Genomic DNA, 14,924 nt, shown 5'->3' with positions numbered 1-14,924 from the left:
CTGTGTTTACATTGTTTTTATTGTTTTATGCTGCATCTTTGGAGTAACAATCCTCCTTTACACTAGTACGGAAGAATGGCAATAAACAAAATTGATTCAAAAACAACTCTGGATGTACAGGTGTCCCCACTACCTTTACTGGTGTAGAGCGATCCTATGAACCCCTTCTTAAGCGGAAATGGCGTAAACATAGAACAATACAGCACAGTACAGGCCCTTCGGCCCACAATGTTGTGCGGACCCTTGAACCCCGCCTCCCATATACCCCGCCCACCTTAAATTCCTCCATATACCTGTGAACTGTGAAGGAGAGAATAGTTCTTGGCCATTTCTACTCTTAAGTCATCCATCTTAGGCACAGTTTTCCTCTCCATTAGTATAGTCTGATCTGGGCACGTCCTACAGCCTTGTTATTAGGTAAAGCGAAGAACCATTAATCTATATGGGAAAAATTTTCGTAAAAGCGAAAATCCTCTTTGTAATGCGAAAACGGGTTGCTGATGTAGGTCTTTTGTGAAAGCAAAGTTGCGTAAAGCGAACATTCGTAAAGCGGGGGACACCTGTATATATAGCACTTATCGGGACTCCACCAGTTAAGTAATGTTGTCGCATAACAGTTAAATTATCTCGTCCCAAAACTCTCCCTCCACGGATACTGCCTGTTTTGGTGAGTTCCTTCAATGTCCATTGAAGTGATGTAGTTCCAAAGTTACTGGAGCTTGGAAATTTCTTGAAAGTATCTCGGTGGCTAAATTGGAAGAGGTGTTCCTCAGACTAGGCACATAAGAGTTTGACAGACCTGCATTAACAGAATTGTAAGTTAACGTGCGAGACTCTGCCGCCACTACCCCTGCAAGCATCTTTTCCAACCTGCAGAATCCAGTGGAGGTGGAGGCACTGTGAAGGAGAGAATAGTTCTTGGCCATTTCTAGTCATCCATCTGTGACATAGGCTCAGTTTTCCTCTCCATTAATACAGTCTGATCTGCTGGGCATGTCCTACAGCCTTGTTATTGGTAGCATATTGAATATTACCAAGAAGCGTTCTTACCCTCAAACACCCCATTTGATCTGGCTCCCTTGTCCACTGGTTTTCCCATTGTCCTCTCTCCTGCCAACTATCCCTGCATGAGGGATAAGGGCTACACCGGCCCTACAGTTCCTTCCTCACTATCATTCAGGGTCCCGAGCAATCCTTACAGTTGAGACGACACTTCACTGGCGAGTCTGTTGGAGTCATCTGATGGTCCTAGTGTGGCCCCCTCTACGTCAGTGAGACCTGACGTAGATTAGGGGACTGCTTTTTTGAGCACCTTTGTTCCATTTAAGAGATTCAGCGGACGCTGGAAATCCAGAGCAACACGCACAAAATGCTGGTTGAACTCAGCAGGTCAGGCAGCACCTATGAAGATGAACAGTCGACATTGCAGTCGACCCTTTTTCAGGACTGGAAAGGAAGGGGAAAGACGCGAGGGAAAAAAGGTGAGGGGAGGGGAAGGAGGAAGATAGCTGGAAGTCAGCTTACAGAGAGGAGGTGCAGCGGCTAATGGACTGGTCTCTTAATGTGAACAAAGCAAAAGAGATGGTTGTTGACTTCAGGAGGGCACGGAGCGACCACTCCCCGCTGAACATCGACGGCTCCTCAGTAGAGATGGTAAAGAGCACCAAGTTTCTTGGTGTTCACCTGACGGAGAATCTCGCCTGATCCCTCAACATCAGCTCCATAGCAAAGAAAGCCCAGCAGCGTCTCTACTATTTGCGAAGGCTGAGGAAAGTCCATCTCCCACCCCACCATCCTCATCACATTCTACAGGGGTTGTATTGAGAGCATCCTGAGCAGCTGCATCACTACCTGGTTTGGAAATTGCACCATCTCAGATCGCAAGACCCTGCAGTGGATAGTGAGGTCAGCTGAGAAGATCATCGGGGTCTCTCTTCCCGCCATCACGGACATTTACACCACACACTGCACCTGCAAAGCAAACAGCATTATGCACCCCTCATACAATCTCTTCTCCCTCCTGCCATCTGGGAAAAGGCTCCGAAGCATTCGGGCTCTCACGACCAGGCTATGTAACAGTTTTTTCCCCCAAGCTATCAGACTCCTCAATACCCGAAGCCTGGACTGACACCTTGCCCTATTGTCCTGTTTATTATTTATTGTAATGCCTGCACTGTTTTTGTGCACTTTATGCAGTCCTGTGTAGGTCTGTAGTCTAGTATAGCTTCCTCTGTGTTGTTTTTTTTTACGTAGTTCAATCTAGTTTTTTGTACTGTGTCGTGTAACACCATGGTCCTGAAAAACGTTGTCTCATTTTTACTATGTACTGTACCAGCAGTTATGGTCGAAATGACAATAAAAGTGACTTGACTTGATAGGTGAAGCCAAGTGTGTGGGAAAGGCTGGAGAAGAAGGAATTTGATAATAGAGGAGAGAGGACTATGGGAGAAAGGGAAGGAGGAGGGGCACCAGGGGAAGGTGTACATGATGAGGAGAAGAGGTAAGAGGGCAGAGTGGGGAATAGAAGAAGAGGGAAAATTACTGGAAGGAGAAATCAATATTTATGCTATCAAACACCATAGATGGAAATGAGGTGTTGCTCCTCCATCCTGAGTGTGACCTGCTGGTGGCAAAAAAGGAGGCCATGGACTGTTACATTGGAACATGAATGGGAATAGGAAATGCGATTTCCCCCAATTTATGTCTGGTCTCCCCAGTGTAGAGCAGGTCACATTGGGAGGACCAGATACAATAGATGACACCAGCAGGTGAAGTGTTGCCTCACCTGTAAAGACTGTTTGGGGTCCTGAATGGAGGTAAGGGAGAAGGTGAATGGGTAGGTGTAGCATTTCTGTTGCTTGAGGGATATGTGCCAGGAGGGAGGTTAGCAGGTAAGGAGGAGTGGACAAGGGAATCAGAGAGGGAGTGATTCCTGCCGAAAGCAAAGATTTGGAAATCAGATAAAGCTGTGTATGGTGGTGGAATCCCATTGAAGATGGCGGAAGTTGTGGAGAATAATGTGTTGGACGTTGGAGGCTCATCGGGTGGTAGGTGAGAACAGGAGGAGCTCTGTCCCTGTTAAGGTGGTGAGAAGAAAGGGTGAGCGCGGATGTTCGGGAAATGGAGGAGATGCGAGTGAGGGCAGCATCAGTGGTGGAGGAAGGGCAACCCCATTCTTTGAAGAAGGAGGACATCTCTGATGTCCAGAAAATGAAAGCCTTATTCTGGGAACAGATGTGGTGGAGATGAAGGAACTGAGAAAAGGGAATAGCATTTTTACAGGAGACAAGGTGGGAAGATGTGTCATCAAGATAGCCGTGGGAATCAGTAGGCTTACAAGAAATGTCTGTAGACAGTTTTGCTCATCAGTTGGAGATAGAGAGGTCGAGAAAGAGGGGAGAGGCTTCAGAAATGGACCAAGTGAATGTAAGAGCAGGGTGGAAGTCGGAGGCAAAGTTTATGAAATGGACGGGCTTAGCTTGGGTTCATGAAGCAGCATCATTGCAGTTGTCAATGTAGCACAGGAAGAGTTGCGGTTTATTACCAGGGAATGCTCGGAGCAGGGACTGTTCTAAGTAGCCATCAAAAAGGCAGGCATAGCTGGGACCCTTGTGAGTACCCATGGCTGCCCCTTAAGTTTGGAGAAAGAGGGAGGAACCGAAGGAGAAATTGGTGAGGGTGAGGACCGATGTTCCCTCTAATTTTTAGTAGTCAGTGTGCGCAAAATCTTACATTGTGCAAATTTTTTCCCTGTGACAAAATTATGTGCACACTGAATGCACACATGGCACAGTTTATGTAGGTTTACAAAATATTTGACATAAGACTGCACAGAATAACAACAAAATAACATACGTATTTAAGTCACTCCATTATTTTAACATTTAGATTATTTTCAATACGTATAATTATTAATTACAGTACTACATTATTTTAGGTAACTAACCTTTTGTGCGCATGTTAATTTCCTTTGTGTGCTGGTTGAAAAGCGTGTGTGCGTACGCACACGCGCACAGCTTAGAGGAAACATAGGTGAGGACCAGTTCTGTCAGATGGAGGAGGGTGGTGGTGGAAGGGAACTGGATGGGTCTTTTGTTGTGGAAGAAGCAGACAGCTTTAAGGCCTTCTTGTTGGGGGATAGAAGTGTATAGGGAGTGGACATCCATGGTGAAAGTGAGGCGGTCAGGGCCAAGGAATTGAAAGCTGTTGAGGAAATGGAGAGCATGTGAAATGTCGCGACTGTAAGTGGGAAGCGATTGAACTAAGGGAGATAGAATGGAGTCAAGGTATGCTGACATGAGTTCAGTGGGGCAGCAGCAGGCAGAGACAATGGGCCTACCCAGACAGCCAGGTTTGTGGATGTTGGGTGGGAGGTAAAAGTGAGCAAGGTGGGGCAAGAGAATTATGAGTTTGATGGTAGTGAGCAGGAAATCTCCAGAGTTGATGAGATTGGTGATGGTGTCGGAGACAATTTGCTGATGGTTTGGAGTGAAGTCCTTTCCAAGGGGTAAGTAAGTGGAGGTGTTTGAGAGCTGCCACACGGCCTCAGCAAGGCAGAGGTCAGTCTGCCTACCACACTGCAACAGCACCCGCTTTGTCTGTAGGTTTGACGGTAAGGTTGGGATTGGTGCGGAGAGAATGGAGGACAGTGCGTTTGGAGGGGGGTGGTGGTGGGTATGGTTGGACAAAGAGAAAGGAGTGCTGAAGTGGAGCCGGTTGATGTCTCGTCGGCAAAAGATCCAGAGTGGGCTGAGAACCAGAGAGAGGTGTCCAGGAAGAGGAGGAGGGTTGGAGGTGGGAGAAGGGGGTCCATCGGTGCAGGATGGGGAATTCTTGCCAAAGAAGTGGGCTTGGAGATGGAGGCACGGTGGGCAAAGGTGCCTGTGTGTGGGTCTGCAGAATCGTTTGTATTTCTGTCACAGATATCCATTCCTCTGCTACCTTTCCTCAATATAACATTATCTTTTCTTTATTTGGGTTTATTATCATTGACATATGTCGTGAAATTTGTTGTTATGTGGCAGTTGTACGGTACAAGATATAAAACTTGCAATAAATAAATAAAAATAATTAAATAGCGCAAAAGAGGAATAGTGAGGTAGTGTTCATGGACCGTTCAAAAAAATTATGCTGGAGGAGAAGAAGCTCTTCGTCAAACAATGAGTGTGTGTCTCCACGCTCCTGTTCCTCTTCCCCGATGGTAGAAAGAAGTGGATGAGCAGCCTCCATTTTCTCAGGAAGCTGAGATCCTTCAATGTGTGGAGCAGGATGTTGGAGATCTTTTACCAGTCAGTTGTAGCGAGTGCAGTCTTCTCTGCAGCTTTATGTTGGAGGGGCAGCATCGTTGCTGATGATGCAAGAAGACTAAATAAACTCATCAGAAAGGCTGGCTCCATCCTTGGCTACGACCTGAACTCTGTTGAGTTAGTGGTGGAGAGGAGGTCACTAAACAAACAGTTATCCATTATGGACAATCAGGCACATCCTCTCCACGACCGACTGAATAAGCAGCGGAGACCCCTTTCAAACAGACTCACTCAGCTCCGCAGTCACCAGGATCGTTACAGGAAATCTTCCCTACCGAATCCAATAAGCATATACAACAGTTAATTTCCGTGCAGCAGCAGAACACACGTCATAGTACAATAGTCTCTGCTTTATTATTTCATACATTTTTATTGCGCATTGTTCTGTAGTTAAGTCTGCACACTGCTAATGAAGTATAGCCACTGGGGTGGCTTCTTCATGTTTGTGTCAAAATGTTGGGCTGAGGATAGATCCTCTGAGAAGCTGATACCAAGGAACTTGAAGCTGCTCTCCCTTTCCACCATGGACCCCTCATTGAAGACTGGTGTGTGTGTGCTCTTGACTTCCCCTTCCTCAAGTCCAGAATCAATTCCTTGGTCTTGTGATCATTGAGTGCAAGGTTTTCGCTATGACACCACTCAAACAGCTGATCTGTCTGACTCCTGTACAATACTAGCATCTATACAACAATGTGGAAAATTGTCCGATTCACAATCTACAAGGCCCAATGTAGTGGAGTAATCTAATCTAATCTCCACTACGACAATTCTCAGGAACTTCACCACCAAAGACAATGTAGCCTGTTTGATTGGCAACCATCCATTCCCTTCAACAATGGTGTAAAATGGCCTCCATATGTGTCATCTACAAAATGCACTGTATTTCCCCACCCAGGCTGCTTTGAATTGAATTGACTTTATTACATAGATCCTTCATTTACATGAGTAAAAATCTTTATGTTACATCTCTGTCTAAATGTGCAATTTATAGTAATTTATAATAAATAGTATGTACAACAGGACAGTCAATATAACATAGAAATACAGTTATGTCAGCATAAAATAAGCAGTCTGATGGCCTGGTGGAAGAAGCTGTCCCGAAGCCTGTTGGTCCTGGCTTTTATGCTGCAATATCGCTTCCCAGATGGTAGCAGCTGGAACAATGTATGGTTGGAGTGACTCGGGTCCCCAATGATCTTTTGGGCCTTTTTTGCACACCTGTCTTTGTAAATGTCCTCAATAGTGGGAAGTTCACATCTACAGATGCACTGGGCTGTCTGCACCACCCTCTGCAGGGTCCTGCGATTGAGGGAAGTACAGTTCCCATACCAGGCAGTGATGCAGCCAGTCAGGATGCTCTCAATTGTGCCCTTGTAGAAAGTTCTTAGGATTTGGGGGCCCATACCAAACTTTTTCAACTGTCTGAGATGGAAGAGGCACTGTTGTGCTTTTTTTCACCACGCAGCTGGTATCTACAGATCACCCTCTCAACCCCAGATCCATTGATGTCAATGGAGGTTAGCCTGTCTCCATTCCTCCTGTAGTCCACAACCAGCTCCTTTGTTTTTGCGACATTGAGGATTATACAGTGCATTATAAACCTGTGACCTCAAGAGCAAGGTCACATGGAACAGGTTCCCCTCCAAGTCCCTTATCATCCTTGCTTAGAAATACGTACGTCAATCAGGACGTTCTTTATCGACGACAGCTCAGCATTCAATAACATCATCCCCACAAAACTAGTCAATAAGCTCCAAGACCCTGGCCTCAATGCCTCCTTGTACAATAGAATCCTGGATTTTCTCACCCGCTGACCCCAGTCAATTCGGATTGGCAACAAGATCTCCTCCACAAGCTCCAGCAGCACAGATCCACCACAAGGCTGTGTGCTTAGATCCCTCCTCTACTCACTTTACACTTACGACTGTGTGGCTAAGCTCCAATGCCATACTTAAGTTTGCTGATGACACCACTGTCATTGGATGAATCAAAGGTGGTGATGAATCAGCATTTAGGAGGGAGATTGAAAATCTGATTGACTGGTGTCATAACAGCAACCTCTTATTCAATGTTAGTAATACCAAGAAGCTGATTACTGACTTCAGGAGAGGAAAACCAGAGGTCCATGAGCTAGACCGCATTGGAGGATCAGAAGTGGAGAGGGTTAGCAACTTTAAATTCCTTTGTGTTGTTATTTCAGATGACCTGTCAAGGGCCCAGCATGTAACTGCAATTAAGAAAAATGCATGGCAGCGCCTTTACTTCCTTAGGAGTTTGTGGAGATTTGGCATGGCATCTAAAACTTTGACTAACTTCTATAGTGGGGAGCATATTGACTGGCTGCATCACAGCCAGGTATGGAAACACCAAGCCCTCGAGTGGAAAGTCCTACAAAAAGTAGGGGATACAGCCCAGTCCATCACAGGTAAAGCCCTCCCAACCATTGAGCACGTCTACATGAAACACTTTTGCTGGAAAGAAGCATCCATCATCAGCGACTCCCACCCTCCAGACCAAGCTCTCTTATCACTGCAGCCATCAGAAAGAAGATACAGGAGCCTCAGAGCTCGCTCACCAGGTTCAGGAACCCCTCAATTATCAGGCTCTTGAACCAAAGGGATAACTTCAATCAACTTCACTTGCCCTATCACAGAAATGTTCCCACAACCAATGGACTCACTTTCAAGGACTCTTCATGCTCTCGATATTTATTGCTCATTTATTCATTATTATTATTTCTAACTTTTTGTATTTACATTTTGTTATCTTATTGCACTCTGGTTGAATGCCCTAGTTGGTGGTTTTTCATCGATTCTGATATAGTTATTATTCTATAGATTTATTGAGTATGCCCACAAGAAAATAGAGCTCCGTGTTGTACATGGTGACATATATGTACTTCGATAATAAAATTTACTTTGAACTTTGCTAGGTCTTTTCAAGAAAGTCAGCATGGTCTTGTTAGGGTAGGTCCAATCTCATGAATTTGAATGAGTTTTTTGAGGAAGTGGCAAAGCTGTTTGATGAGGGTAGGGCAATGTTGTCAAGTCCTTTTCTAGTCTGGAAAGTAAGTTATGGATAAAGTGCAGTCACTTGATATTACTCAAAAGCTCAAAAGTGTTTGCTGGAAGAGAATATTTCATTTTACAGCGGCTGATTATAATCCCTATATTTTATTTGTAACCACATTTCATTCTGTAAGATACCTTTAATTTCTGCAGACTAATTGAATTTATTTCTGTTCATTCTACACTTCAGAGCTGTCAACTGACTATTTGTTAATTTTTGCTCTGCTTCATACTTTGGTTTGCAAATTACTTTACAGCCGTTGATGCACTTTCTTTCCTGATGCTCAGTACAAGCATAGTAATTAATTTGTGTAAAGCAATCTGTTGCAAATTTCAATGCAATGGGAAAACAGTTAATTTGTTTTGTCACATTGATTGTATCAACACCAGGTATGTTTCACCTTGGTGATTCAAAATATTGCTGTGACGACTTAGACTTTTAATTTTTTTAATTTATTGAGATACAGCACGGAGTAGGCCCTCTTGGCCCTTTGAGTCAATCCCTAATTTAATGTTAGCCTAATCACAGGGCAATTTCCAATGACCGATTAACCTACCAACCAACCGGTAGATCTTTGAAATGTGGAATGTTACGTACCCCGTAACTGGGTGTCTAACCAGCAAAGATAGAAGAATCCGTTGGAGTCTGGTGGTACTATTTTCAAAAGTGTTTATTAGTAAAATACACAAATCAATATCAATAATGCAAATATATAGATAATACACGTTAGTAATAATAAACCTAAAAATGTGGGTATAACAATAATCAATAATAAACAAGCTCTATCGATGTCTAGGGCAGGGGTGTCAAACTCATTTTAGGTCACGGGCCGGATTGAGCAAAATGCAGCTTCATGCGGGCTGGATCAGTCGGACGCGTGCGAACGCAGCTTTCGTTGCCTCTGTTTTTTCAGCCTGCTCTCATGTGTCTCAGTCTCTGCTATAACTACAAAGTGTTTCACTTTACAAATTCCGTTTCTTATGAAGAAGACTGCCGAATAAACACTAAAAACCCTGAAAACCTGGTACCTGAATAAACTCAGCATTAGCCATATCATCAGAATCAGACTTTAATCGCCAAGTACCTATACACATACAATGAATTTACTTCCGGCAGATGTTGTCTCTCTGCTCATAACAATAATAATGATAAATGTAAATGAAAATATAGATTATACATACAGGTAGTGCAATCCAAGTAATAGTTAGCCGACAGTTAACCGGCAGTTAATAGTTAATAGTTACGCCATAGGCGCTTTGATTACTGGGGCCAGCTTTAATAGTAATTAGATATTATCTCGCGGGCCAAAGATAATTCCACCGCGGGCCGGATTTGGCCCGCGGGCCTTGAGTTTGACATATATGGTCTAGGGGATAATGAATTGTCATATGTGAATATAAAGCTCAGTTCAGTTCATACGTGCTGAGATAGATGTTGGTTGTTGTGTTGTAGTCGTTGGAGAGAGAGAGAGAGCAAGCAGTAACAGCTACAGGCAGGCAAACCTTCCTTTACGTTCTTGATCCGTCGTTTTGTTGTGGCCATTCAGGTATGACCCCTCTGTCCTTCGGCTGGACCGTTCTTCTGTGGTGGACTCGTCACTCTGGCATGAGTGGACACACACACAAGTCCCCACCGGCTCCGCTATAACACTGTGAGTTAAACTGACCGATCCTTTGTTCGGTCTCCGATGCCCCACACCTTCACGTGGGTTCCAACACTCAATCAGTGCTCAATAGTGTGTCTCCTGGTGTGTCTGAGGGGTGTCTCCCCAGACCTCACTTTTATCCCTACTCACGGGGTCTCAGTTGTCCATCAATTTTGAATGGCTGTGTCCATCAAACCAGCCCACTCTGGCTGTCCACTGAGGAATTTTAATGAACAGAATGGTTTAAGATAAACAACCCTCTCAGAAGCCATAAGTCTTTCAGAAGTCATAATATGGTGAATCAACAAGTCTCTCTCCACTGCTTTATCTGTAGCAGATGTTCCAGTTCCAGCATGTTTTCTCTTACATCTCTCTCTCTCATTAGCAGCATAGCAACAGTAACGGTTTGTGATTCTCCCGGGGGGGGGGGGGGGCATGGGCAACTCTGCACCCTTCTGCCCATCAGAGCTGTTCATCCTTCGTAACAGGAAGAAAATGGAGCTCTCAGAGGAAACCCATGCAGTCACAGGGAGAACGTACAAACTCCTTACAGACAGTGGTGGGAATTAAACCCGGGTTGTCTGTACTGTAAACTGTTGTGCTAACCACTACATTACTGTGCCACCTCAGCTTTTAGCTAAAGGGGGATGTAGGGCCTGAGATTGAACATCACATTTGAAATAAAAGATCTACGATAATGTATCACACTCTGTGGACTGAATTGAAAAGTCTGGGTTTTTGTTCTCAGGTATCTGTTTTACGAATGGAAGTATAAGGAAGGAGAGTGCCGTCCACTGCTTTTGGAGCTGACGCCATGTTGGCAAAGTCTCTGAGCAGTCAGACCTGGAAGTCCGTGTTTTGACCTCCAATTTTGTGTTCAGCAGAAGAGTGCAACATGGCCAACGGTAAAGGTACGTCTGTAGATTTGTGGCTGGGGAGGAGAGAAGCAGCCATTTTGTGTGTGCGTGTGTAAGGTCTGAAAAGAATGGCGCTTGACAATGATTTTCTTCAGATTTAAATAGTCTTCAAGCATGAATTTATACTCCTCCGAAAGGACCACAGCCTTGTGTGCCTCATTGATCCAGAGAGTTATGCTGGCTGGAGACAAGGCCTTTGTGGTTTGGCTTTTGGGATTCTGGGAGGGTCACCCATGCCAAACAGGTCAAAGGGTAGGGGCCAGACTAAAAGCAGTCCACTGGTCCTCCAGGTTCGGGGGCTAACAATCATGACTGGTCAAAAAAAAACAATTGTTAAGGAAACAGCAATGAAGAATCCTTCGTATTCAGAGATGGAGGACCCTCATTGCTGTGCTAGATGCCAACCGCGCTGTTAATTCACGTTCAGGTGAGTTGGGGGAAAAAATAACAAAGCAGCAATGTTGACTTGAAAGCAGTAAAGTATCACAGCTTTCAGAAGTGCACGGTAACAAATGAAATAAGAATATGTTTAAAAATAATTACTTATTCCAATACCATTGTCTCCACCCATTGTGACATCATAATAGAGCATTCTAATTCCGGATCTTGCATTTTCTCTATCAGGTACATCATAAAGACTAAGCAACAGTTGATGGTGAAAACAGAAAGAGGTGAGTGGTTAGAAATTTCCCTTAGAAGCTTGTACTATGAAACTTGTTTTATCAGGAAGATTCTAAGATATTAACATGTAAATATGGAATATATATTAATTTAGATTGCTGAATTACTTCAGAAAGAGTATTTGTAAAAAGAAGGATCTGTGCTTGATTGGATGACAGAGAGACAAAAACAGGCAGTACACACAAGATGCTGGAGGAACTCAGCAGGACAGGCAAATGCAATGTTAGCATTCATTTCACTAAGTCTAGAATATAAAAGCAAGGATGTAATGTTGAGGCTTTATATAACACTGGTGAGGCCTCACTTGGAGCATTGTAAGGAGGTTTGGGCCCCTTATCTTAGAAAGGATGTGCTGAAACTGGAGAGGGCTCTAAGGAGGTTCAGGAAAATGACTCCAAGATTGAATAGCTTGTATTATGAAGAGTGTCAATGGTTTTGGCCTGTATTCACGAGAATTTAGAAGAATGAGGGATGATCTCATTAAAAACCTATCGAATGGTGAAAGACCTTGATAGAGTGGATGTGGAGAGGATATTTTCTATGGTGGGAGAGTCTTAAGACTAGGGGGCACAGCCTCAGGATAGAGGGGTGCCCTTTTAGAATGGAGATGAGGAGGAATTTCTTTAGCCAGAGAGTGATGAATGTGTGGAATTCTTTTCCACAAGCAGTTGTGGAAGCCAAGTCTTTATGCATATTTAAGGCAGAGCTTGGTAGATTCTTGACTGCTGAGGGCCTGAAGGGATATGGGGGGGGGGGGGCGCGGGGGGAAGGCAGGAGATTGGGGCTGAGAGGAAAATTGGATCAGCCATGATAAAATAGTAGAGCAGACTTGATGGGCCAAATAGCCTAATTCTGCTCCTATATCTTATGGTCTAATCAAGAATCTATTCATCTCTACCTTAAATATACCCAATGACTTGGCCTCTACAGCCACCTGTAGCAACAAAGTACACAAATGCTATTATTTTAAAAATAAATGAGCAAAGGCCTTCATTCTTAATCTCCAACACTGTCTCTTATGACAATTGTAAACCAATTACTTTCTGAAGATTACAGCATCTTTGTTCTTTACTTCAGATTTTCTTCAGTATTTTGTCCTTCGCTAAATTCTACCGGCAAGGTACACAGTTTGGGATCTGTGGTTGTTGGGGTTGGTGATATCCAGAATTAAATCCTCTGCTGTCAACTCGTCCTGCGGCCGGCGCTGTTTCTCTCCTTCGGCCGAGGACCGTGAAGCCAGACACTGATCTGAATAGGCGACGGGAAAGAACGAGAAGGAATAAGTCTCGGCACAATTCCGAATTCTTTAGCTCTTTACATGGCCTTCAAAGACAGAATCCCTGGAACAAAGGTACGGTTTTGGGAGGTGAGCAGATTGCTCGCTTCTCATTTGATCGAGGTGACTGGTAGAGTCCAGATTCTCACATCATCTGTTGGGAGCAGAAGCAGGCATTCACGCTTCCCTTGTCCGAACAACAAAAACAACCCTCTTAGACAATAGACAATAGGTGCAGAAGTAGACCATTTGGCCCTTCGAGCCTGCACCGCCATTCTGAGATCATGGCTGATCATCTACTATCAATACCCGGTTCCTGCCTTGTCCCTATATCCCTTGATTCCCCTATCCATAAGATACCTATCTAGCTCCTTCTTGAAAGCATCCAGAGAACTGGCCTCCACTGCCTTCCGAGGCAGTGCATTCCAGACCCCCACAACTCTCTGGGAGAAGAAGTTTTTCCTTAACTCTGTCCTAAATGACCTACCCCTTATTCTCAAACCATGCCCTCTGGTACTGGACTCTCCCAGCATCTGGAACATATTTCCTGCCTCTATCTTGTCCAATCCCTTAATAATCTTATAAGATGCAATCAGATCCCCTCTCAATCTCCTTAATTCCAGCATGTACAAGCCCAGTCTCTCTAACCCCTCTGCGTAAGACAGTCCGGACATCCCAGGAATTAACCTCGTGAATCTACACTGCACTTCCTCCATATCCAGGATGTCCTTCCTTAACCCTAGAGACCAAAACTGTACACAATACTCCAGGTGTGGTCTCACCAGGGCCCTGTACAAATGCAAAAGGATTTCCTTGCTCTTGTACTCAATTCCCTTTGTAATAAAGGCCAACATTCCATTAGCCTGCTGCACTTGCTCATTCACCTTCAGTGACTGATGAACAAGGACTCCTAGATTTCTTTGTATTTCTCCCTTACCTAACTCTACACCTAACTCTTCCCGATGGGTGCATATCTCTAAAGAGCATTACAATAAAGTGAAAAAGACAGAGTACTGTGCAAGTACGTGGAGGGGGAAAAGGAAGAAACAGGTTTTCAAAACCAGTTACAAATTCATGCAGTCATAAGTTCACTACACAGTCCAGCGCTGTAAACTGGATGTATTGTGAGAAATGTGTTCCATGAATGTGGAAAACAGAATGCATTTCTCTTTACGTTTTCAACAGGCACATGTTATTTGAAATAAAACACTGTCTGGTTAAAATGTTATTGTTTAATAAAATAGCATGGAATAGGCCTTTAGAGCTGCGTGGGCCAGCAACCCCCGATTTAATCCCAGCCTAATCATGGGACAATTTACAATGACCAATTAACCTACCAACCGGTACGTCTTTGGATTGTGGGAGGAGACCAGAGCACCCGGAGGAAACCCGCACGGTCACAGGGAGAACATACAAACTCCTTACAGGCAGCACTGGGAATTGAACCCAGGTCGCCTGCACTGTAAAGCGTTGTGCTAACCACTAAGCTACCGTGCCACCATTCTTGCATTAGTTGTGAGTATTGAATAATTACACAAAATTGATAAATTTATGGAAACAAGATGTTGACGTGTTTTAGTCCTTGTAACAACAAATCTCGGCAACAACAGTAACAACAAATGTTACTGGTATTTTGGGAAAATATAAGAGTGTTAGCTTTCCCTAGAAATCACAGAAGTGAAAAATTTTCAGTAACTTGTTCCAGTAATGAAATACATGAGAAATCCCAGCAGGAGACCAACAAAATGTGTTCAAAATTAGCACCTTCATAGTCTTGTTGGTGTTACTCTATAATTATAGGAATTACATGTTCTCTGGAGAGAAATGGCAAGTGCGTCACAAAATATTTCATATAATTGCCCATCTAAAGTGACCATGGAGACAAATCCATACACTGCGCACACACATGCACATGAACACACTATATGTAATATATAGATACATATACACACATTTTATATATATATTAGAGAGAGAGATATAGAGATACACACAGACATATCAAAGTATATACAGTATATGTCACCATA

The 14,924-nt window shown here is 43.9% G+C and overlaps 1 protein-coding gene across 2 annotated transcripts in view; it reads left to right on the top strand.

The window, feature by feature from the left end:
• Positions 1-14,924, top strand: part of LOC140715915 (putative transmembrane protein 244) — a 33,604-nt gene that overhangs the window by 391 nt on the left and 18,289 nt on the right. Inside the window, exons 2-4 of one of the 2 annotated variants that reach the window (XM_073028440.1) lie at positions 10,769-10,931; positions 11,562-11,608; positions 12,696-12,738. Coding sequence is in view for 1 of the 2 variants with exons in the window: in XM_073028439.1 (XP_072884540.1) it covers positions 12,937-12,969 (33 nt within the window). In the remaining variant the exon portion in view is untranslated. Of the gene's footprint in view, positions 1-10,768; positions 10,932-11,561; positions 11,609-12,695; positions 12,970-14,924 lie in introns of both variants that reach the window. The other variant, XM_073028439.1, reaches the window with a different exon arrangement.

The sequence above is a fragment of the Hemitrygon akajei genome, chromosome 24 (assembly GCF_048418815.1).
Source record: "Hemitrygon akajei chromosome 24, sHemAka1.3, whole genome shotgun sequence".
NCBI classification, from domain to species: domain Eukaryota; kingdom Metazoa; phylum Chordata; class Chondrichthyes; order Myliobatiformes; family Dasyatidae; genus Hemitrygon; species Hemitrygon akajei.
This window is presented reverse-complemented; position numbering and strand designations above follow the sequence as displayed.